The 27058-nt window shown below is 33.9% G+C and overlaps 2 protein-coding genes across 3 annotated transcripts in view; both read left to right on the plus strand.

Moving 5' to 3' along the window:
• Nucleotides 1-18846, plus strand: part of LOC108740420 (neurogenic protein mastermind-like) — a 66448-nt gene extending 47602 nt beyond the window's left edge. The window contains exons 6-10 of one of the 2 annotated variants that reach the window (XM_025976489.1): nt 14216-14828; nt 14919-15215; nt 15675-15881; nt 15943-16175; nt 16285-18845. In XM_025976489.1, the coding sequence (XP_025832274.1) occupies nt 14216-14828; nt 14919-15215; nt 15675-15881; nt 15943-16175; nt 16285-16569 (1635 nt within the window). In that variant the 3' untranslated portion in view covers nt 16570-18845. Of the gene's footprint in view, nt 1-14215; nt 14829-14918; nt 15216-15674; nt 15882-15942; nt 16176-16284 lie in introns of both variants that reach the window. The other variant, XM_025976490.1, reaches the window with a different exon arrangement.
• A 1743-nt stretch (nt 18847-20589) lies between these two features.
• LOC108741048 lies at nt 20590-25571 on the plus strand. The gene is made up of 5 exons (XM_025976497.1): nt 20590-20643; nt 22780-22977; nt 23284-23473; nt 24092-24690; nt 24779-25571. The coding sequence occupies exons 1-5, from the start codon at nt 20590-20592 to the stop codon at nt 25400-25402; spliced, it is 1665 nt and encodes a 554-aa protein (XP_025832282.1). The 3' UTR covers nt 25403-25571.
• Nucleotides 25572-27058: the final 1487 nt, after the last annotated feature.

Consider the following 27058-nt stretch of genomic DNA (forward strand, 5'->3'; position numbering starts at 1 on the left):
GGCTTTGGAAATGGTTTGAGCCGGTTCATCTTTTTTGCTCCATGACCTCTTGCGTTTGGTTGTTGTATACAACCCATTTTTCGTCCCCAGTGATGATGCGCTTCAAAAATGGATCATTTTCGTGACGTTTGAGAAGCGAATCGCAGACGTCAATGCGGCAACACAGATTTCTCTCTGTGAGAACATGGGGAACCCATACATCGAGCTTCGAGGATAATCCCAGGCCTTTCAAGTGGTCATAAACTGTTGAATTTGATAAATTTAACCTCAATCCGTTCTCACGTGTTGTTATTCGCCGGTTCACATCAACTAATGCCTTTATCGCGTCTTTATCAGCTTCAACCGGCCTTCCCGAACGTGGTGCATCTTCGACATCAAAATTGCCGGATCGAAATTTAGCGAACCAGTTCTGGCACTGGCGTACTGTCAGCACACCTTCTCCATACACATCAGTCAATTTGTTTCTGGCTTGAACAGCATTTTTACCCTTTCTGTAGTAAAACAGTAAGATATGTCCGAAATGCTGATTATCGCTCTCCATATTTAAAAGGGCACCAACCAAAAACTACTGCGTAGAATTAATTGGAATTTTTCACATACAAGCCTTGCTATAAGAGCTCTCAAAGCATATAAAAATTATACGGCTTAAATGTGAAGTTGGGTGCAAAAGAATACAATTAAATCCTGTGTCGGGAAAAAACGAAATGACTTTCCGAACAACCCTATAGATTTCCAGATTTAATATCATTGCCTGTGCAATACGGATGCGCGTAATAAATCTTATAATGTTGTAATTTCGGTGTTTCCCCTTAAAATATAGAAACCTAAAAGTAATCGTTTTTGTGTATCTATTAATAATCTCGAAGTACCTTTTACAAGTAGATACCTATAATAAGTAACGTAGTTATATAACATCATATTGTTCTTTGCAATGTCCATCGTTTAGAGGGGTATTGATTGTGCGCAAACAGCTTCACCAATACGCGTTTCTGCACACAACGATTGCATAAAGTACCTACCTATACACATACAGTGGCTCGCACATGGAAAACTGGCCCCGAATTAATAATCTCTTCGAAAACTCAATTTTCATACGCCTGAGTTACATTTTCTGTATTCATATTCCAATAGAGAAGAAGTAGGCACTGTAAACTATACATTTTCGTATTCACATCAGTAATTATACAGGGCAAAGAACTTATTCGCTTTCGCTATCTTATCAGCTAGCAGCAATAAAACGAATCGACAGGAAAAGGAAAATGAAGAACCTACGAGGGTGCGTTTTTAAGTTCGCGGAATGGGTCATTTGTGAGGGTACTTACTCGAGTCATTACAAATTAAGCAACTCATTATTAGTATAAATACCAAGTTTTATCGTAATTAGGTCAGTAGTCTTTAAACTGTCGTTGACGAAGTAAGTCAATCGGGAACAAATTGTAAAATATGGAGTACCCCACTGTTATAAAGCTCCTCACCAAGTAAGGAAAATCAGTTCAAACCATACTGGAAGAGATGTCATCCATTTACGGCAGCGGTCGGGGAACTTTTTTAATCATTACCCCAAAATATTTTTGTGTAAGTTGATATTACCCCATGGCGAAGAGCAAAAAAAAAACGATATCGCCTCTTTTTAGCATCTTTCATATAATAGCCCCCATGATAATTTTGAAAAGAAAACAATAACTAAAAATGTAATTTATCTTGACGGGATGGCACAGACTGAGCAGGTAGCCGGGGGGCTGTGCTTTACTGCGCAAAGATATAACTCGAAAACACTTAGTGGTGTTAAGTGAGATGGCGTGGCCTGCATATGTCGCTAAATTGTTTAAGTTGGAAAAAATACTAACTGGTTTATAAAATAGCAAATTAAAAATATATACTTTTTACTCACAACAGTTTTATTTTTACCTCCAAAAATTTCATTTTTACCCAATTTGGGGTAATTTACCCCGGTTCCCCGACCGCTGATTTACGGGGACTCTTGCCCAGGCAAAACTATGGTTTACAAGTAGCACACTCTCTTCATGCAAGGTAGAAACTCACTTGAAACGATCCACGGCGAGGCCGGTCGATCGAGGTAACCACTCCGGAAATCATTCAAAAACTCTAAAAATTAATACTGGAAGATGCCCGACTTAAGAAGAAACAGCTGACAGAAATGGTAGGAGTATATCAGATGCAACCGTTTTTAAAATTCTTCACGATCATCTTGGCATGACTAAAGTCAGCACAAGATGGGTGCCGAGAATGTTCACTCCACTTCAAAAAAAACATAGCGTGTGGAGTATTTTAGCGCGTTTTTTGGACCTCTGTAGTGAAGATGGAATATTGACTCGAATTATTACTGGGGACGAAACATTGGTTCGTTATTATGAACCTGAGACCAAACAGGACTCTATGCAGTGGCACAAAAAAGTAATACCACCACCCAAGAAGTTTAAGGTTTCACAATCGACTGGGAAAATGTGGCGACAATATTTTGGGACTCAGGAGGAATCCTGTTAATCGATTATAAAGATAAAGGTGTCCCCATAACCGGAGTATACTATGTTTCAATCCTAAAGCGGTTAAAGGAAGCAATCAAAGAAAAAATAAGAGGAAAATTGATCAAAGGTGTTCTCCTTCTGTTCGACAACGCGCGATGACTGCTCTGCAGAAGGTGGACTTCGAAATTTTGACTCACCTACCCTACAGTCCTGACCTAGCTCCCAACGATTATTACTTATTCCCAAACTTGAAAAAAGTCTTCGTGGGAAGAAATTTTCAAGCGACGAGGAAGTGAAAGATGCAGTTTCGGCCTATTTTTCAGACAAAGAGAAAACATTTTTTTTTCAAAGGTATACGTATGTTAATTGAAAGATTGGAAAAATGTATATAGGTAAGAGTATATTGAAAACGAAAAATAAATTCGTACTTTTATCTCTACTTCTTACCCCTAAATCCGCGAATTTAAAAATACCCCAATTTTTTACCCACTACACACTTCCTCAAATTAATGAGGAAAAATTTGTTGCTGTTGTCACAGCCCCGCCGGGAATCGAACCCGGGTTCTTTGGCTTTACGCGCCAATGCTTTGACTACTAAGATACGAGAGATGACAACAGCAACAACGACAAACCGTACTATTAGTCACAGATCCGTCGCACTAATGTCATATTAAAAACTAACTCACTTCGGGAAGATTTCTACATTGTATGTATATTTATATTCAGTATATAGTTACATTAGTTCGACGGATCTGTGACTAATAGTACGGTTTATCGTTGTTGCTGTTGTCATCTCTCGTAGCTTAGTGGTCATAGCATTGGCGAGTAAAGCCAAAGAGCCCGGGTTCGATTCCCGGCGGGGCTATGACAACAGCAACAAATTTTTCCTCATTAATTTAAGAAAGTGTGTAGTAGGTAAAAAATTGAGAATATTTCATATTAAAACTAACTCACTTCTGGAAGATTTCTACATTGTATGTATAATTAAAAATACCCCCTCGTAGCTTAGATACCGCTAACTGCTGTGTTGTGAGTTTCATATTCTTTTCTTTAATTAGTCTGACGACCAGTATCGTAAGCAACAATCTGGTGATCTACATCGTCGACTTGGCCTTACGATTAGCATACAAAGAAAGAAAACGACTGTTGACTTGACGCAGTGTGCTTTTTATCTTTGAACATTTGAACGTAGATACTATAAAATAGAAAAATTATAACTTATAGATACCCCATCTAATTTCTTTCTCATCTATTGGTAAAGTAATTGTTGTATATGATTTTATTATTGAAGAATCAATTTTCATTGATAAAAGTGAACGTAGGTACTAACCCATTTCTAAAAATAGAGGTAAATTGCTATTACCATTAGGAGGACTCTCTAACGACCCTTCAATAAAAAGAAACGGGAGGGGGAAGTTTAATCACTTGAAAGTCCATGCTAAAATTCACAATTTAGTTTAGGTGCAGTGGATATCGTTTATAACGACATGACGGTAAATGCGATTGAAATTAATAGTCCCAGACAATAGCAACACTTTTGATAAGAACAACGTATATAACGATGAAACTAAGGGGCTTTACACAAACCGTACGGCCCTGTAAAGGGAGCAAGTCTGAAAAAAGGCTATTCTAAACAATATGCAGGGTGGTAAAGAAGAAGACGATGTAGAAATGGATCAATTTTTATTCATTATCATAAGGTCTTAATCTCCACTCTTTACTACCCTGAGCTAAACTTCGCATTTCCCTAAAACTAGAACAACCCACATCCTTAACTATTTGCGAACAGTAATCTAATCTAGGTCTACCTCTACCTCTAGTAACTCCTGTTTCTGCCTCTTATATGTCTCTGACTAGACCTTCATGCCTAAAAAGGTGTCCTACCAACCTATCCCGCCTATTTCTTATTGACTTCCATAGAGTCCTCTGTTCTCCTATTTTTTCTAATACCTATTCATTTCTAACATTTCCTATCCACATTATCCTCATCATTCGCCTATAACACCACATTTCGAACGCTTCTAACATTTCTTTTCCGCCACGCCCACTGTCCACGTTTCGCACCCGTACATCGCCGTGCTGCAAACATACACCTGTTACAACCTTTTTCGAATTTCTAAATTAACCGTTCGCGAACATAGAACTGACTTCTTTTTACTAAAGGCGACACGACCCTGCGCTATCATTTGCTTTATATCCCTACTACTCCTTCCGTCCTGACTTATCTGACTTCCTAGATATCTAAAATCAGTCGCTTCTTCTAATTTTTCGTCTCCTGTCTTTATATTCGCTCTTTCCCTACTTTTTCTTGCCTTGCATACCAGTATTTTAGTTTTACTTTCATTTATTTTCATAGAATACTGTTTCGTCAGTACCGCTTCCATTTTATTTAAAGCTATCTCTAAGACCTCCTTGCTAGATGCTAATACTGCTATATCATCTGCAAATCTAAACAAACTGATCTTTTGCCCCTATATATCTATTTTTATTACGCACATATAATTTTATTTCAAAATTTTTAAAAATACCCCATCGTTCTAAAGGGGATCCGTGGATGAAACCATGGTAGACAATGTGCTGTAATGTTGTGGAGTACAATTGAGATTGAGTTTAGAACTGTGTTTTTTATCTCCGGATTAAGATGTGCTTACGTCCTGTCGTAAGTATTATGGTACTTTCTGTACACTTTAATAAAAGCTTAGCCTGCACAACGAGCAACCCGTTACATCTAACGGAATCTCCGGAAGTAAATCGTCCGTAACAACTCGATTTCAAAACGTAATACTCATTTCGCCTGTACACCTATAATAACCAATACTTACTGCAATAAACATGTTTATGTTCTCAAATCTAAATCCTCCATCAGTGCAAATAACCATTCGTGTTTAGTTATTCATTAAACTGATATCGAAGAAACAGTATGTCTTCTAGTCCTGGTGTTTTTTTTATATTTCTTCCGTTGTTTATTTGTGTTCTTATCATTAGTAATTTTCGTGTGATGAAAATTGTTGTTGCAACTTCATATTCCGTTTACATTCCATGCATTACGCGTTAATGCCGCATAATTCCAAAGTATTGTTTTCCGTATGTTACATTAGTATAAGGTTCTATGTTCTAGATCTTCATAAAGACAATGTTTTAAAACGTAACACGTATAATGTAACCTTCAGGAATGATAATATTTTGTTTAAATGCACGCACCGGAAATTTAAAGAGCTCTTACTTATACCAGTGCACATTTATTTATTGCGAATGCATTGTATGCACAATTTTCCTAACGTCCTTGATGCGTGCAACATAAATTATTGTTATTTTTATTAAGGCTCCTTATTTGATAACAGGAAATGTATATTAAAAATCAAATTCATATAGAATTAGATAATTTTCTACAAAAATTGTGTTTAAAGCTCCATTCTTTTCTTAAGGATGTTTGGGAGGTATGTCAAAATGCTACGAGACAAATAAAAATTTGGAAGAATGTTGCTTATTCAATTCTAAAACTCCTGTAAAAATTACAAATTGATTCACTAAACCGTTAAGAAGTTATTGAAATTTTAAAAAATTGTAATTTTACACGTCATTCTATGGAGATTCGTTGACCGAACAGATTAAATTTATTTTTATTAACAGAAAAAAAGCTACCAGAAATTTCAAACTTTTATAATAAGTAACTTGAACTCTGGAGAATCACTTTAGCGTAAGGTTATTCAAATTCACTAAATGGTTATCGAGGAAAAAATGAAAAATTAGCTGAAAATCTCGTTTTTACTTGATAATATAATGATAATATTTATAATTGTCTGAAATAAATGCAATTTTAAAGTTTTAATTATTATTTAAACATATTAAAAAGTTTTACGCTCATTATTAATAGAGATTGAAACTAAATATTTTTTTGTTGAAATCAAGGCATATTCACTGCCAAAAGTCACTTATAAATTTTGCATATTATTCGTTATGCTATTTCGCCCTAAAGCGGGAATCGGCAATTAATTTTATGTAGGGTCCGGATGTTTTTGAAAAAACATATTCCTTCCTCAAAACAAATGATAAGAGTAAAGCTCAAAGCTCAAATATAGATTGTTATTCGAATAATTTACTTTCAAAAAATATTTGGCGATCCAGTTTTTAACTTTCCGCGGTCCGGGCCTGGGCCGTGATCCACCAGTTGCCGACAGTTGTCTTAAAGTCTTCCGTTTTTCTGTAAATCGAATATTCATATCGAATTAGAACATAAGAAGAATCTTTTGCAATCCAGTAATTTGGACTGTGTACTATAGATGCACCTCTTCGCGGTTTCGCGTTGTTGTATTATTAAAGTCGGTCACAGTCATCATCATCGCTATCATCTTCTGCCACCGCCTAGTTCTTCTGCTGTTCTGTTACTACATCGTCAAGAGGCGAAGGCGGAGGTTTGTAACGGGGCGTGCCCCTTCGTGCGCGTATTTAATCTACGTGATAGCTTCGTGCTTTTATGTCCTCTTGCACTAACAGGGTTTGTGCTAACAGTAAAATAGCAATATAACGTCACCAAACCGCGCAATATCTACAGTACGTCCCGCTAATGGTAAAACAATTGGTTCGTAATATCTCTACAGGTTGTTTCTTTTTGATATTCGCCACTCCGACACTAGATGCCCTTTTATTAGATGTTTTAATACAGTATGATTGAATCTCCCATCAATCGAATTTCAAGGGATCGCAAAATTAGTTAAAGAAAAATTTTTATACAGGGTGTACCAGAAGTAAATGCCAAGATTTGTAAACTAGATGCAGTAAACAATCGCACGATGAGTTCAGTTGCATTTGTCTGTACTAGGCTATGCAACACTTTTATTTCGAAACCACCGACATAAATGTATCCACTCGCGGCTAAAAATCACTTTCAAGCAAGGTTTGCACACGCTGCAAATGATAAAGATGTAGCAACTGTTCCTTTAATGTTTGTCACACTGTCACATGAGAGGTGTCAATGTACCTTTCTACTTCGCGTATAATATTTTAGGGATTTTCTTTTTTAAAGTGGCTGATTTTAGGTATCTCGGAAGTCAGATAAGTCAGGACGAAAGGAGTAGTAGGGATATAAAGCAGAGGATAGCGCAGGGTCGAGTCGCCTTCAATAAAAAGAGGTCACTTCTATGCTCGCGAATGATTAATTTAGAAATTCGAAAAAGATTGTTAAAGTGTATGTTTGGAGCGCGGCGTTGTACGGGTGCAAAACATGGACGATGGACGCACGACGGAAAAGAAAAGGTTAGAAGCGTTCGAAATGTGGTGTTACAAGCGAATGATGAGGATACCGTGGATAGAGAAGGTTAGAAATGAAGAGGTATTAGAAAGAATAGGAGAACAGNGAGAAGGTTATAACTAAAGAGTTATTAGAAAAATATAGGAGAACAGAGAACTCAACCGAAGTCAATAAGATAAGAAACAGGAGTTAAAAGAAGTAAAGGTAGACCTTTTTTGAAATCGAGGATTTCGTCACTACAGCGGCGATATGGTTCAAACCCGTAAATCCTCATACAAAGTTTAAACGTTAAAAAAATAAACGGCTACTGGAGATTGACTGTTAACAAACCACCAGCTGATTGAATACAGCGTCGCCGTATTTCTTCACCAGGGCCGGAATTGAAGTTACCTATAATTTCAAATACGTTTTCCTCGAAAACGGTGAACTTTCGGACATACAAACATTTACTTAATTGTCATGTTTTACAGTGCTCTGTCACCTCCTGCAAGCGCGACACTTATTTCTATTACACTAAACATTGATGTGACTGAAGTAATTAATTCTGATCTTTTGTTTTCTTTGTAATTTTTAATATTTCTCAATAATAACAGTCGCCATTTTATGCCAATCAAAATTAAATAAGTTTTGAGTCAGCAAAAATTTGTTGAAATTATCAAATGCAAATCGCGACTTAGATTTCATACTTCTCTTCGATTCAAAAGTATGTACGAAAAGTTTTTCGAATTATAGACTGTTATGTCAGTAGAACGTTTGATTCAAGTTAGTACAGAGTTAAAATTATATATGTACATTGTAAATGTGGAAAGAAATGCAAGGACCCAAAGTTCGACCGTAATACTTTTCTTTCAGTTTTCTATCACTTTCTTGACATACGACTGTAGGTATTACTTTCTAGTCATTGCATGTGGGAAAAGTATCAGTTGATGCCATACATTTTCAGCTCTCTCCTTTTTTTTTTATAATTAGCTCTAGTCGAGTTTTCTCGGATACCGTACAATGAGCGCCTAGAAGCCACTCGACAAAGTTCCGGATTTTTATTTTTCCTTTTTCATTTACTTTTTTTATCTTAACACAACAAACGTGCATTCTAAACCGCCTTTAATTATAATTTTTCGCGTCCGTGGCCGCTAATGCAATTTATTTGAACATTAAACTCAAAAACAAAAAAGAACAACACATTATTGTGCTGAGGAAATCGATAATTTGCACAAAAGGTACATAAACTTAATTATAATTATATTTCGTCCTCGTTCGTAAGTTTTCTTATTATTATTTTACGCAAAGAATTAATGAAACAAAATTAAATTAAAATAAATAATTGGTACAGCATATTAATATGATAGGCCACCGTATACTGTGAACAAATAAAACTTTCACTTACAGAAACGAATGTTTAAAGGCCATAAAGAATCAATAATGCTACTTCTCTGTATTTAGTACTTCCCCAGTCGTATTAGCTGGAGAGATATTTCATTTTCGCATTCAATTGTTAGTGGTTGTGTTATCTAAATTCTATAAAGCCTAATTTTATTAAATGAGATATAACCACTTTAAATGTAGAACCCCAGTGGGTAGAAAAGGGTGATGTCGAGAGTACTGGATTTATTAATATCAAAATACTAATAACAAGAAATGAAAAGTAATTATGCGAAAATAAAAACTATCATAAACAAACAAAAATTTCTGATTTCTTTGACAAAAAAATGGTACCTATTTCATTTCTGTATTGTGCATCTGTATGTTTGTTTTATTTTGTTCATCATGCATAGATTTTTATTAGGTTGGTACACACATATTGCATTAGGGTGACCCAAAAAAAACGAATATTTTTTTTCGAGTCTCCTATGAAAATATATATTAACCTCCTCCATAGGATATTCTAGCGAGCACGAGTGTGTTTATGTGCGATCGGGCACACGTGTGCGTGAACGGCTTATCGATTCGCCGACTAGCCGCGGGCGCCTTTCTTCATGTGCGCCGTATTTGTAAATGTGTGTGTCGTACCTGCATTCTGAGAAAGCAGTTAAACAGTCCAAAGAAAAAATAAACTATCCGGACGATTCCAGAAGGTTCCTGAAAGTAAACAAAAGAGTATTTAAAGGAAGAGACGATCGCCGAGAGGAAAGAAGTAAATTGACCGTTGCAAAAGCAAGTCGCGAAATAAATTGGCAGTGATAGCAGTGAAATAAATAGCGCAGTGAATAGTGATATATCAACAGTAGAGTAAATAAATAGAATAATTCATAACCTAAGTTTAGTAATAATTTAATAGTGTTTTTAAGTTGTTTAATAATTAGTGTAAATAAATAGTTTTTGTCGTTATCAGTCTTAAAAGTTAATTTTGTTAAACCCACGAACATCACATTATCTCAAAAAAAATTTAAGAAGTCGCTCAAAACAAAAGTTTTTATTTTCTTTTCTCGTTGTTTTGCTATTTTCTAGGATACAAATGATAAAGGTTCTGAAAATTTCAGGTCGATATATTGATATTTAAAGGTCGCTCAAGAATTTTTTAAATTTCCAGGCAGCGATCTTTTCGAGCGACATCTGAACATGAATACTAACTGCCTTTTTATTTATTTTTTCTACTAAAATCGTCGCAACATTGTCTTGCGTCTCTCTTGCCTTGTTTCTATTTTTTAGTATGTTAACTTTAAGAAAAAAAAAATAAAAAGGTCGTTAATATTCATGTTCAGATATCGCCCGAAAAGATCTCTACTTGAAAATTAAAAAGAAATCAATACATCGACTGGAAATTTTCAGAATATTTATCATTTTGATTGTAGAAAATAGTAAAACAACGAGAACTGAAAATAAAAAAAGCGAATTTCGACGATTTTGGAAATTTTTAAAATTTTTCAGCGCTCTTAAAATTTTTTTTTGAGATATTCTTTGGAGGCGGCTCTTAAAACACGATAAACTAACGTATTTTCAAAGGGGACTCGAAAAAAAATCACCCTAAAGTACACATCATTCGTTAACATAAGCAAATCGATAATGTGAACTGCTTTTTGTTTTTTTCTGTTCACATTATCGAGAGTCTGCTTTACATACATGCTGTGCTCAAAGATTGGCGAACTATTTAGGATTTAATATTATTTGCTAATGTATAGAACAGAAATGCGTGGGAAGTACGCAGCATCACTTCCGGTAGAGACCAAACGACACATTTCCGTTTACGGAGATACTTATATTAATTTTTATAGACAATGCATAGATCTAGTTACGTATGTATTTAACACGTACTAAGTGTTTAAATATGCCCGCATAATTGTTGTATTGAATACATACGAGATCCGTTCAAAAAGTATCGCGAATTTTGAATTTCCGCTGGTTACGTATATTCGATTTTTTATGGTGTAATGTTAGTATTCATGTTTCTCACTTATACCGACAAGTTCGGCCATGTTGAATGTTCAGTTAATTTTTAACAGCTGCATTACTTAAACGAGTTTTTGGCCCGCCTTTGATTTTTGTCTATTCCAAACAATGGATCAAAGAATCTGTATCAAATTTTGCGTGAAAAACAAAATTAAGTGCGCGGACGCATTCCGAATGTTGACAGTGGGATATGGTGAAGCTACCTTGGACCGAAACAACGCTCATCGGTGGTACAAGATGTTTTCAGATGGTCGAGAAGGTGTGAACGGCGAAGAGCGTGGCCAACTCCCGAGCACGTCAACAACAGACGAAAACATTGATGAAGTGAAGAATAGTATTGGCCAATCGTCGAATCACCGTTAGAGAAGTTGTTGAGGACCTAAACATATCGATTGGCTCCTGCCATTCGATTTTTATCAATGATTTGGGCATGAGACGGATCGCCGGAAAATTCGTACCAAAATTGCTCGACGAAAAACAACATCGTATTAACATTTCTAAGAAGCTGAGAAAAATTCATTTGCTCAAATTGCTCAATTCCGACCAAAAGCAGCATCGCTAAGGAGCTGTTGGACTCTGTCCGCGACTACCCAAATTTGCTCCAGAGGGTCATAACTGGTGACCAATCATGGGTTTACGGTTATGACGTGGAAACCAAAGCTCAATCATCCCAATGGAAGCTGCCCCACGAGCCAAGACTGAAAAAGCGCATCAAGTTAAATCGAATGTGAAGGTTTTGCTTACAGTTTTCTTGGATTGCAGGGGCGTGTTCCATCATGAGTTCTTGCCACAGAGTAGAACGGTCAATAACGAATATTTGCGTGAAGCAATCCGCCAGAAACGCCCGAATTTGTGGAAGAACAAAAATTGGCTTTTGAACCATGATAACGCCCTTGCTCGCAAATCGTTGCTTGTGCGCGATTTTTTTGCCAAAACAACACACTAATAATGTCGCAGCCACCGTATTTCCCAGATCTGGCCCCCTGTGACCTTTTCTTGTTCCCGAAATTGAAGAGGCTCATGAAAGGACGACGCTACGCTACGATTGAGGAGATAAAGACAGCATCGAAGGAGGAGTTGAACAAAATCACAAAAAATGATTATTTGAAATGCTTCGAGGATTGGAAGAAACGTTGGCATAAGTGTATAATTCGGGTGGCGACAACTTTGAAGTGGGCAAAATAGATATTCATGAATAAATACGTAATTTTTGAAAAAACACATAATTCGCGATACTTTTTGAACAGACCTCGTACTTACAGGGAGGCACACATAGGTACCCAACAGGCCACTCCTATTTACGGACGATTCGTCTAATTATAAAACAAAATTTAAAATGCATTGTTTAGGTATTACATAGGAACGACAGTTTTCTAAATAAGTGACAATTAAACTTGCCAGAAGGACTATTGCACATGCAGTATGTGTAATCGTATCATATACCTACTGCATTTGACCTAGGTATGTGTATAATAGTGGGCACATTACTTTACCTATATATTTACATACAAACATACACATGTGTATATTAAGATTAATTATTACACAATAACGTCGATACACGGCACATCCTTGTTTAAATGCAAAATATTATACGTACACACGTCTGCACACACATATGTTGTAATGTATACGTATTAACAAACATATTATTCGTATGAAGATAGCACATGTAAAACGAATACATGCCACGACAGGAAGTGCACAAGTGTTAACGAACTGGATTCAATTCGAACAGAGGTTACACTTTAGCACTTACCACAATCTCCGTGTGTGGATCGTGTATGTCTGTACGATATACACATGTAATTTACAATAGTCTTTCATGTGAATTAATTAAAAATTATGGACGCAATTCTTAATCAGGCAACCTCTACTTTTATCGTCCCACAAGCCTTTTACATCGAATCTACACGTGTGGGCACTAATTGTCCTTCCATATTACAACATGAAAAACTTACTTTTCGCAAATTTCAAAATCATTTCCTAGATATTGGGATCCGTCAAATGGGCATACACCATCTGGTGGCAAAATTTATAACTCGAATGAGGGAAAAATTTACATAGGAACTGTGCACGCAAATTGTAAAATTGTTTATTAAAATAATAAAACACGTTAAAAAAGTAAAAATTTTTTTGATGATGGAGTCGACGAAGTTTTCTTCTAAAGTTAAATCAAATAAAAAGTTAATATGTTCAGTGAAAAGCTGCAATAGCACTTCAGACATAGATCTTCACTCTTCACCTACATTAACTACTTTCCAATAAAAACTAACCGTTTTATATATGTAAAAAATATATTCGGAAAATTAGAGAAAAAAGTAAACTAATAGAAGCTTGGATGAAAGCAGTAGGTATCAAAGAAGTGAATTCCGGAATAAAAATTTGTTCACGTCATTTTAATGCACATGATTATATTTCAGCAAGTATTTACCATCAGCCATAACCTTAATATTTAAAACTAGAATCATACTAAAATTATAAAGTGAGAAATTATTTATTCCTGTGTAATTGATTTAACACAATTCTAATGATACGATATAAGTATTTTGAGGTTAAGAACCTACCTGCTGCAATACAACAAAGTTGCAATAATGTGTTTGCAACGTTCTCTTAAATCGGCTTTGCACGTGCAAGTCATTGATATGATATTGCTTAAATCACCCAGAATCACCTCACCAATTATATAACGTGAATCACTTTTTAAATCCGAAGTTTGTAAAAAGTAGGCAGTAAACTTGACGGAATTTGAAGGCTAGCTTCCGGATTTGTTATTTCCGAATTTTATAATGTGATTGGCATTAAAAACACGCTCACCTTCAACGAAATTTCCTTTCCGAGGCTTTGTGTCAGCCCAATCACATATTGTGTCAATACTTATCATTTTATCGTAATTTAAAAACTTGGAAATTGCACGGTACACTATAGGAATTACGATAAATTTTCCCTAATCGGCGCCATGTTTTTAGGCTCCTCCCATTTGATGGATCCCAATAACAACAGCATAATGATTACGAATATGCTGTAACTATAAATATGAAATACACGTTTAATGCTATTAAGTAGTTGGTATTGAATTATCACAATTTTCTTGCAGGTGTCAGCAGGTCAGCACCTACAATTGACAGGGGACATAAAGGGTACTGTAACAGTAGCTGCCCAACAAGGTCTCTACTTTAGCCAGCAGGCCCAAAGCCAAAATGGCCCCGGAGCAATGGGCCAGAACGCACAACAAAACGCTCAACAAAATCACCACAGCTCAAACACAGCCGGCCAGCAGGCATCTGCCCAGCAACAACAACAGCAATCGTCCAATATGGGTGCACAACCCGGTATGACTAACCAAGCGAACTTGGGTAACCAGCACACAATGGGCGGCATGTCTGCCCAGCAACAGACACCGACACACATGGGACAAAACATGGGCAATTCTAACATTAATCAACAGCAACAAAATTCACCTTACTCGAATAACATAACAAACAGCAACCCAGGAAATATGAGTGGTGGAATGCACAATAACAGTAACGTCAATAGTAATTCTGCTATGTCGAATCAAGCAAACATGTCATCTCAGGGTGGCATGCCAGTGTCCACGTGTCCTGGTGGACTAGGACTGGGAACGATGGGAGATGGTTTTTCCATGTCACAAAGTCAAACTATCAATTTTACACAGCAGACGCTTCGCCAAAGAGCAGCAGCAGCAAACGGTAAGAAAAAACTGTCCATTTGTCATATAATTAAAGTAGGTGCATATTAAAGAAGTTGCATTAACAAATAAAACATATTTAATTTCAAAGGAATGTCAAACCAAATGGGTCCCAGTGGTCAGGTGTGTCCAACACCCAATGTGACAAATATGGGCTCTAGGCATTTAAGTCCACAAATGATCGAACATCAAAAACTGCTTCAACAACAGCAACAACAACAACAACAGCTTCTTCGTAATCAACAGGTTGCCATGCAACAGCAACAGATGCTTAGACCGCCGCCTCCCGACTACAAAACAAGTGCCACATTAATGCAAGGCCTGCAAAATAGATATCCCTCAAGTTTACCAGGCATTAGACGAATGCCTCAACCAATGCCACCTTCAGGTATATTACTTCATTACAAGGTCATCAATATGACGACTGATTCGACACGCACATCCTTTTCTATGTCTGCTTCAAATAAGTCTCTCACTATCCTTTCGTGTTTCAGAAGGCGTCCTCCGTCCTACCTGTCATTAGCTCTCATAGCGGCATGATCTCGCACTTTTTCCAAAACCTCTTCATTTTTAACCTTTCCTTCATCCACCCATAACTCCACTCAAATGGTAGTAAATTCCCCCTTCCGCGTTTATTCTTCATTTTATGTCTTTCCCACTTTTTCCTCCCTAAATATTGAGAATCGGCGATTTCTACCTTTTATATTTTATTATATTTTCCACCTCTTTTGCATACCAACATTTTTAATTTACTTTTATACCATACTCTTCTATCGATACCGTTTGTCATTGAAGAGAAAATTGAAATGAATACTAACAGTACCTAACTTAGCTTCTACATTTCTAGGACCAATGATTCGACCTCAGAATATGTATATGTTACAACAGCAACAGCACATGTCAGCTAGAGGTATCTATCCAAGACAACAAGCACCCATGGGCAACTCAGAACCTCTGTCCCAGCACAGTAACGCAGAATGGAGACAAATACTCATGTCACAACAACAAAATGCAAATCTGAATCCTCAAATGCGATCAAACTTCCAACACCAAGGTATTTTAAATTTCCCCAAAGTATACCTTCATTTTTTTAATCCTAATGTATCTTCCATAAGGGTTCAACATGAACATGGGTAACATTCAAGTGTCGAACTTGCAACAACAGCAACAGATGCGAGCGCAGCAAATAATGGTATCGAGTGGTAATATGGGACCAAACCAGCACCCAATAAACCAAGTACAAGCGAATCAAGGGGGACCGTTGTCCCAGATGACCAGTATGAACCAGCAAATGCTCAATCAAATACATCAGCATCAAAGTATGATGCAGCAGAATGCCAATAATCAGGTAAGTCAATATTTTTATTATCGGTGCCTAGTTTTAATTGTACATTGTACAATATAGATGCACGTTATTTATCCCTAATCATAAGTTAATAGTAAGGTTTTCTTCTTAGCTTTCAGTAACGAATATGAGCTTGCAGCAATCACAGTCGTTATCGTTATCCTCAACTCAAAGCCTGCAACAGTCTCACATGCTACAAAATGCTCAAAATCAACTTACCAACAGTCATTCAAGTAACAATCATTCTGCTAATTCGTTAGGAAACTTTGGCTCATCTAACGACTTTAATCTTGACTTTTTGGAAAATTTATCTGCAACCGATTCCGGATTTACAGACCAAGAGCTGTTGAGCAGCTTCGATAACGATTCCGGATTTAATTTCCAAGACATATTGTAAAGTATGATTCTTTTTTGGTTAAACTATACCTTATTAATATTGTTATATACATATGTATACATTTATATTTATTGAGAAATTTAACGTTTCAGTTTCTGTTTTATGTTACATATTTCTTTTATTAATTTTTAATGAATATTGGTATTTTTTTTTGTTGTAGAGGTAGAAATTTAATTTTTACAAATCCACATTTTTCGTAAGTGATCTCTGTCAATATTATTTTGTTTTTGTATTGTACCACTGGTATTTAGACCATTCTGTATTCATTTACTGGAATTGTATTCCATCACTAAATTATTACAATTAAATATATATCAAACGTTCCAAGAGCTGGCTTCAGACATTAAGGGATTATTTATTTTCCTTACGTTAAAGAATTTTGTTATTTATTTAATTTTATGTCTATAGCGAGTTTAAAAGTACAGTTTTCAGAGTACGGTATTTTTATAAATTATTCTAAGAATACAATTTTACTTTTTTACAATACAAACATTCCAGATGTACAAATACATCAACTCGTAAAAACAAGTTCTTTCTCATTAATCTTTATGATGAAACATATTTAATTTCTGTGTATAATTTATTGTAAAACTGTCAAAGCTAGCTCTTGACTTGTATTATAATAAATAATATAAATATTAAAAAAATGTTTCGTAAACAGAACAATCGTTAATGTATAATTCACTGCCAGCATTAGAGTAAGAAAGTGCCGTGAGAATTAAAATAAAAATCAAAACTTAATTTGCGGGTGTATATTATTTGTACACCTTTAGAATGCATTTAATAGTAATTGTGCCACTTATTGTTTTATAAAATGTTCCAACCGATTATAATAATTCACCTGTAATAGTTAAAATGCTTCCTTACTTTCATTTAAGGTTTCTAAATCCGGGAACCGAACAGATATTTGGGACTTTGGTGTCAAATTTCAAGTTCGGTGTTAGTCCCAAAAATGGTCCCAAAATCGATATAATATTTCTTTACATATTTTTCTTGACAAAGATAATAAGATAAGAGTGTTGTTGTATTTTTGTTTAAATTTTGGTAGAAAATTAGAGAAAAAAAATAAGAAACTAAATGCATTAAGTACAATCAAAGTAAGTAACTAGAGCAACATTGATTATTCAAAAAAAATATTAAACATTATTTTACACTAAAGTAAAACCTAATGCACCAATTTGTTCGGGTTTGGTGTGTTCATGATGTAATAATAAATTATTGAGACAAGGTTTTGGGACTATTTCTGAAGTTCCAGGACCTCATTTTTTGGGTAAAATACTGAGACTGAAATCTCACTTTCAGTAAGTAATTTATAAAAAACTTTTTTTAGAGCGCTTTCAACATGACTAAAATAGTATCATAAACATTTATTTGTGTTAGACTACCATTCATATTTTTGTATGATTCATGATGTATGTTTGTAATCCTCTAGGATACTTATACAGGAGATTATTTGTTTTGCTAAAGTGGGTTCTTATGACAAAAATGTTGGTAATTCTAATTAAATACCATTTTCGGTATATTTCTTACACTTTAATTTCTGTAATATTTTTAGTGGTTTCCAAAAAGAAAATTTTGTACAAATTAATCTACATAAGTACATAGAGTATACAGGCAATAAGCAAATAAAAAACTTCCAATCAAATGTATGTCCCTAACTAATAATAGCAGTGTTATTTACAGTATTTCGTAAACTGTACTAAAGTAAACAACATCCAGTATTTTCAAAAAGTTTTCGAAATCTTATTTTATAAAGCTTTAGAACTACCTAGCACAGGATATAGCTACTTTACTTTATTGTGATAAACAATATCAAAAATGGATTAGCAAATTTTGTTTGTTTTTTTTTCTGACATTTCACTTTCATTTTGTTATTGTAAATAAGCCATGTTCATAACTGGTGTTTATATTAGCAATGTATTAAGTGTTTCTTTACAAATTACAAAATTTGCTAGTCCTATGCATAAGAATAAAAAACTACTTGAAGTATCTTGTCGACATTATACAATGTAATTACAGATTTTTTATTTTGTTAAAAAAAGATTTTTGTTATTAAATAACAATACTATGTAAATAAAATATAGTTAATTTTACCACTAGTTTGTTGTAATGATATGATAGATCGTTTTCTTTGGTAGACATTTCGTAAAGTAAAAAGACTTTACAAAAAATAGAGCAATAGGGTGATTTGTCCGCATGGGATGCGAACGTCATCGTGTTATAAACAAAAATATACATACATACTTATAAGGCATACCTAAATACATATATTAAAAATAAAAGTATTTCATTTTTATGAGTTTTACTTTACTGAAGAATGTTCCGGTCAGGTACCTATTTATTCCTCACGTCTTAAAAATTTTCAAACAAACAATTCCGAAAAGTAATTATAAATTAGTAGTAATTTCTGAATTAATGGCACTATTTTCTAGATAAATTACTAACTGTAATGACGTTCCTTTTTCTAGTTTTAGTTTTGTTTGATTTTTGAAAGTGATAAAACTTACTGTTCAGTATTTATTTGTAACTTTAAATGAATAATTAATTGATTCATTTTTATGAAATTTAGAAGGGCATTACTTCAGCTATTACCAGAAGGATTTGTGTTTAAAAAATCAAGTCATGCAGTTAATAACTGCTTTTTTTAAACTCATATGCTATTAAAACACACATGATATTTTGAAAAAGGATTAATTACTTTGAAATTACTAGAACAATATAAAAAATTAGTCTTATTCTAGTATCTTCTCAGTTTGCTTTCAGAATCTTACAGAAAGAAAGTCGAATTGTTCTACAAAAATTACAAAACCCGCATAAAATCTTACAGAAACTAATATAAATATAACAATACCCTATTTAAAAATAACATTTACCTAAAAAAAAGTTGAACGTTTTTTTTTTTTAACAAAAATATCCGCAATCTAAAGCTACAACTTCGAAAATATATAAAGATCCAAAGTCGACCAATAAACAAATGTTTACAACCACTCGCTAGCCAATCAAAAATAAGAAAACACTCACGAAGACCAGGCGTGAATTTTAAATGTTATTATCACAATTAAAGATGTAGAAAATAAGTGATGAAAAGTGAATTAGTGCGGAGAAATTCTTTGGCATTTTTTCAAAATGTGTAAGTATAATTAGGATATTTTAATTCTTAGAAAATTAGTCTAAAAATAAAAATGTCAGATTTTGAAAAATAAAAATATTGATCGCTCACAAGAGTATAAGGTAGAAAAGGAAAAGTATTTACGTATGTAAGGGATAGTAGATGTTTACAATTTTGCAACCTACGCCTTTCAAACCGTAAACAAACACGTAGTTTGTTTTTGTTTTTAACCCAAATATCGATCAAATCCCGTCTGCTTTCCGAGTTTTTCTCAGCAGTTATTTACTGGAAGTGTAAGGAGTTGGTCGTTTATTTTGCTAATAGTGAAGAATTATAGTGAAGTACTAAAAAAACATGAGGTAATTATTACTGTTATACAATAATTCTAAAAGTAAGCTGGGTGTACAGACTGTTTTAAAGTTTTTCGCAACAACAAAAAGGACCTAGGTGCTATGTACTCTCAATACTAAATAAGTACCTATAATTTGTAATCCTTAAGAATATAAATGCTTCTGCAAACGGTTTGTCGGTCTGGAATATCGAAATAACTACCTGTTCAAGCTCATATGGTTATTTATAATCTACTAACGACCTTTAAAAAAATTTATCTGTCTGTCTGTACGTGCTAATCTTCAAAATCGAAACGGCGGGACTTCAAAAAGGGAAGAGATTGTCAGGAATGATGTAGACATAGATATTAGGATTTAGGTAGGCTATTTTGTCTTTTTTTTCGTTTGTTTTTTTAAGTAACGAAGTCGTGGATAAATCCTAGTCGAAAATATCCAACAGTATTCCAAATTAAATGCAATTTTCGATTGTACTTTCCAAGCAGATGTAAAACACCGACAGCCGCTTATTCTCGGAATCAATTTTGCAAGTTAAAACTTGCAGTAAACAGCAATTTGCTCGGAATGATAATTTGCAAATTCGCAAGTCACTTCGAAGTGACTCAGGAAATTTTCCTGGTACGAGAGGATTGCTATCGTTTCCGAACACGATTGGTTGACTATGACGTCATTAGAACCAACCCGGAGTTTCTAAAGCGAGACGGGAAAACGGGTCGAATGCGCTAGACAGAGACGCGAAAAACCCGTGGAAATGGAACGTTTTTAAACGACCTTCCCATGGCCGGAATCGACATTAACGTGACGCAAGTGGCGTAAAGTGGTGCAATAATATTATTTTGTGAACAAAATCGCAAAGAAAAGCTTTTTTCGAGTGTAAACGAAAAAAAAAGAGTTACAATTTACAAATTTATTAAGAAGGCGTCTATTGAACCAACTTTTATTGGCGAAAAGTGAAAATTAAACTTTTGAAGGTAGGCATTCGCTTGCAGTATGTTTCGTTTTTATGGCAATGTAGATACTTAAGTTTTTAACAGTAATCTATTCTGGTATAAATGAGTTAATTAAAAGAATACGTCGCTAGAGAAAAGTTATAATAAAAAAATAATAATTTCGTATAGTAATAGTTGCGGACTTAACAACGACCTTGATTATTTTACGTCATGAGCACGTGAGAGGTGCTTCACAAGATAACAGGAAATCTTTCAACTGGTGTATGGTCGATATGTTTTAAATTTTCTGTTAGTATTTCAATGCATGGGAGAAGTTATAGATACTTTCCCGAAAATTCTAGCAAATGCCAATTGTTTATAGAATGATGTAAGATTCCAGAATTTTCGAGAAATTTCGAAGACGACTAATTAGACCCAAATTGAAAATAAACGTAAATTTTTCTTCTGATTTAAATAATATCGTTTAGTAGGGTTAATTAAATATTTTGTAATTAACGTTTTTATGAATAGTCGCGCTGATGAAATAAGATAAATATCTCTTGCATTGACGCAGGCGCACAATATGTCTGTATAAAAGCAGCATTCCAGTGAAGTACCGATCTGTTTTACTTTTAGGTCGGGAGTCGTAAAAGCTGTTTTACTCTCCCAGTGGTGAACCCCTAAATAGCAAAATTTTTTATTCAGCCAGCAACAACTTCACAGATGTAAGTATTGTTTTTAACAGAGTTTGTGAGCTAAAATTTTTGAAAAAGTCACGAAATTGAAAGAGTTTCAGAAGTGATTATTATGTTGTTAAGGATAACTTTCTATTAAGGACTGTGCATAAACCATATGGCTGTGTAAGAAGCGAGGTCTAATAAAAGGCTATTCTGAATTATTTGTGGAAAGGGTTTATATAATGGAGTCTGTCTTTTTGTTATTAAAAAATGAAAATTTTTATTGAAGAAGGGGATCTAGGATATATGTCTTTGTTATATTAAGGGGGGGGGGGTCCAAGGATAAAACTAAGGTAGACCATGTGAGAGAGAAGTGTCCAAAAGTGGCTAAAATAGTTTATGCACAACCCCTTACCTATAGAACTTAACTAATTTTGTTTATTTTTTTCTTGTTTCTAAAAACAACATAATTAATACAAATTTGTTTTAGCCAATAGTTTACAGATATCCCCAAAAAATAAACTGGTGATTTTAACACATACATGCATTTTATTTTTCTTTTTGTTCGTAGATATTTAAAAATTATTACGCGATTAAAGGCAAATTCATTATTTAACTTAATTTGTGGTTTATGAGGGAGACGTTTATTATAAAAAAAACTGATGCACGGTTTATACTTTTCTCCCTGCCTTTATTGGTAATTTAAACTATACTTCTTAAATGTTACATAAATAAATTATTTGCCTTAAATTGTCGTATAATATCAACAATAGATCAGTAAATATGGTAAGACTCATCGGTTTTTGCAATCGTATTGCGTGAAAATATGATACAAGCATTAAGCATATTGGGTTATTAAGAACTACATAATTTGTTCTAGTTAAGAACCTAATATGTTTCCTAGTTATGATAAAAATCAGTAACAGGTTTTAATACATTTTTCTCTGTAATTTTTAAGGTCGAAAAAATCAACAGAACAGGTAATCAGTATGTTTTAACATATGTGGATATCTTCTAATGGTACGGGAAGGGGAAATTAATCAGCAAACAAGATAGCTCTGTAACTCTTTCCAGATTGGGCTATATGCATATAGAAAATGCTTACATAAGTACTGACAAAAAATGTTTTAATTTACCTATTTTTTTAGTTTATTGCACGATGGTCCGAAACGCTGTTGAATCCCTCTCATGTGCTTCGTGGCGAGAAATTGAAGAAGGATCGTATGACCTCTGCAAACCCTTATTTGCAAAATTGCGCACCTCTCGAGAAGTCCACCCATTGGGGCCAGTACAAAACAAAATACAACAGTGCCACCCAATTAAACGTTTCAGAAAAAACGTATCAAGTATGTATTGCAATGATGGGCAATTATTCAACTTGCCTTCACTGTAATAATATACTTGTACACTTTAAATAAACCTATTTAAATAATCATTTCAATAGCATATTTCAAAAATTTTGATTTTTTAAATGGTATGTAGCAAACCAGTGCGCCCATTTTAAAGTTAAAAATTGAATTGAGTATGGGTGCCTGGGCAAAAAGGAATAATGGTTTATTAACAGCAAGGGTATTGCAAAGATCATTTTAAATTGTTTTATTAAACTTTAACATTAGTTTTAATTCACATATTAATCAATTTTTCATTTTCAGCCGTATCAACCACATACAATGACGATCATCAACGATCAAACCAGTCCCCAAATAAGTCCCACATTACCAAATCTACAGTTAGATATGGAAATATTCTCCGATCTAAGTACATACTGCAAACAGCCAACAACTGTAACTACATCACAAAGTATACAAAACAGTCAGGATGAACTAAACACACCGGTATTTGGTAAGTTAAAATTTTTTATGAATCAAATAAATTTAACAATTCCTTCGTAAATTTGTTGGTGTCATTCTCATTTTCATATCCAAAATTTCTAACATTCTATTCTAATTATTATGCTACAATGCAGTGAGGGTCCATATGTATTGAATTTATTTTTAGGTTCTATTAAATATTTTGGGAACACTTCGTTCCTTTGATTGAGAAAAACAAAGAAGTTTTAAATGAAAGGTTCGTAGTTTTATTTAATTATGATTTATTTGTTTACTCAAGATAATGAAAGGTATAGTTGGTCTCATTTGAAATTTATTATCTAAAAATTTTTGCAGTTCCAGGAGCCTTTCTACTGAGGATGACACCGTTATTTTATGTACCTATAATGCTTATGATACCAATTCACAAACAAGTTTTAAATTCTTTTTTAATTTAAACTAACTTTAAAGACTTGTTTGTGTTAACTTGTATGTTTTACAGATTGTTCCAAATATTCTTGAAAAATGAGATCTTGCAATAATTTAACTAATCATTTTATAATATCTTTTCATCGATAATTTGGACAACTCTAAAATTCATGATTTACAATGACAAATGACGAATTCTAATTATAGTTCTTCTTCTTTTCAGAACATAAGGCGCCATTTGACTTTGATCGCCAAACAAATGTCGGTTCCGATAATACCATTCTGTCTATGGAGAATCCACATATTTGTAAAGTAAAACGTGAAATAAATGATCATGAAAACATCGTGCTTGTAAACGAAAATATTACGTATCCAGTCGGAGAACTAAGCGGTGTTGCAAATAATTTATTTTCTTATTGCACAAACACGTCTGCAAAAAGCTCCGACGATAATACTAGTATAGTAACCAACAGTCCGGATTTAGACTCTTATACTACTGTCTTGTCTCCGGACGAAGTAGATTATTTTTCTTATAATAAAAAACCAACACTAACCCCTGTCAAATCAGAATTTAAGACCAGTAATTGTCACTATTTAAATACTGAGACGTTAATTACAACTGAAGATCCTAAAATGATTGAAGCTACGTCGTCAGCTAATTTTCCAACACCAGAGAGCAGCAGGGAATCTACACCAGCTCTAAAGTTTGACTTTTCACAAAAATTCAACAATATTGACAGTATACAAACACCAGACATCATGGACACCCTCAATTTCGACTATGAGAGGGACTTCAACATTCTAAGTTACATCAATGATGAGGTAGGTTATTTATAAAATTTAAAATGTATTTTCTAAAACTATTTGAATGATAATTGTACTTGATCATAATATTGGTGTTGCTTTTCAGGACATTAAAGCAGTTGCAAATGATCTCTTTCCTGCTATCCAAGAGATTCCATCTGCTGTAACCACAATTCCTCAAGAACCATCAGAAAAATCAGAGTTGTCATACTCATCTTTATCGCCCGAGGAAACTCATACTTATGCTTTACCTCCAGAAGAAGAAGAGGAGAGGGAGTCAAGTAAAAAAATTTCTCGAAAGAGGCGGATGAAAAGGGATGATGACGATGACGAAGATTATGTCCCACCCTCTCACAAAAGAACATCACGTGGTGGTAAAGCAAAAAGGATGATGTTGGACATGGAGATAAATAGACATATTTTGGAAGAACTGAACAGTACAAAACGACGTGGTCGACCACCAAAGTCGAGAATCTCCTCCATATCATCAGATTCGTCAGAATATTTATTAATCGATACAGAAGAATCGAAATATCGTGAAATGCGCGACAAAAACAATGAGGCATCAAGAAGATCGAGGTTTAAAAGGAAACTGAAAGAAATGGCGGTCGAAAATGAGGCGGATGAATTGGCTGAGAAGAACATCAAACTCAAAGCACAAGTTGAAGAATTGGAAAAGACTGTTACGACCTTCAGAAGTAATTTAATGAAATTGCTAATGAATAAATAACATTATTACATTAAAGGCAGTTAATTACATCGTACATCATCCACTACTACTTTGCCTACCTGACTAGCTATTTGTTAATTTTAAGTTTTTAAGTTTAATGTTAAGTTTTGCATGTATGTATGTTGTACCAACAGGGGCGTGTTTACTATAATCGTTTTAAATATGTTAATTTGGCATGTTACGTACTATAATTTTGTTTAAATTATTATTTGTAAGGAGCAACTGTGATTTTGTATTTTTTTCTATACACAGTTTGAATATCTATCTTTGGTATTTGTAAGTTCTATTACAATTTTTATGTAAGAGAAATGTTATTACTACTTGATCATGAAAAAATTAAATAAACTTATTGAAATCTTATCTCATGTTTTACTATTTTTATAAAACCATTGCAGTACCCTTAAAAACTAATAAGGTCTAATGAAATGTGAACGAATAACTTTCAAGTTGTAAAGTAAAAAGTGTTTTGAAAACAGTCTGTCGAAGAGGAGAATTTACAGCAAACCGAACTGTAAAGTTTTACTTAGTTATGGCCTTAATTTTCCCAATTTTTCGGTAATAACTGCTTACGTTTCCTAGAGAAAATTGAAGCAATAAGACAATACATAATAAAATGCAACTCTATAATTTGTCGAAAACAATTGCAAAGTCCAACGAAGCAAGTTACATGAAGGCAAAAGTATACATTTTGGTGGATGTTAATTAGGAAGGTGATTAAGAATTACATCACGTAGTAGGTCTTATTGGACCCTTTGAGCAATCCAGCTTGAAGATCCTATTCTGTTAAAACCTACTTTTTCAAAAAAAATAACCTAGCCATTGAGATAAAAAGAGTACCTAATGTAACTGTATGGGAGGTAATAAATTATTCTCCCACACTTCAATATACAACAATAATAGTAATTACTCTTTCCTGCTGCTTTTATAGAGGAGAGAGGAGGACAAAAATAGGGTAGGGGGAGTTCAATACATTTTATAGCATATTCCTACGAAGTGCTATATTAAAATTAAAATTAGACAGTTAAAATCTTTCGGGTAATCGTATATAATTTAACGTTAAATAATTTATATCAAAAATTAAATACTTATAAATAACTACCTGTTGCAATCAGTAGCCAGCTTCACATTTTCTTAAATAAACTCTAACACAGATAACACCGGTAGTCTATGAATACTAGAGAACCTTATTTATAGTTCCAAAAACGAGATTTTAAAAAAAAACGATCACTTACACCATTAGTACAGTTTTCACGCTAAAACGTTACCCGCCACGGAGAGTTACTGGAAAAAGTAAGTTGCCGGAAGTGTCAATAATCAATATGACAACTGAATGTTCAAATTCTCTTGTTTAACAATGAATTATATTTATCCTAAAAATTGCCGTAAAAATATGTATAGAATAATTTAGTTGTAGTTTAATAATTTACTAAATAATTTATTAGATATAAACAAAATATAATTAAACATTAAGTATTTGTATTAACCAAATTCAAATATAACCAATGAACAAACCTTTACGCTTAGCCTCTTCCACCAATCAATTACTCGAAAAAAGTGCCAGCTATAGGCGTCAAATTTAAATATTTTAAAAACAAGATTTAAAATACAAATCCTGTTAATTGATTAATATAATAGTAAATATATATAATGTATTAA

This window comes from Agrilus planipennis, unplaced genomic scaffold (assembly GCF_000699045.2).
Source record: "Agrilus planipennis isolate EAB-ADULT unplaced genomic scaffold, Apla_2.0 scaffold21, whole genome shotgun sequence".
NCBI classification, from domain to species: domain Eukaryota; kingdom Metazoa; phylum Arthropoda; class Insecta; order Coleoptera; family Buprestidae; genus Agrilus; species Agrilus planipennis.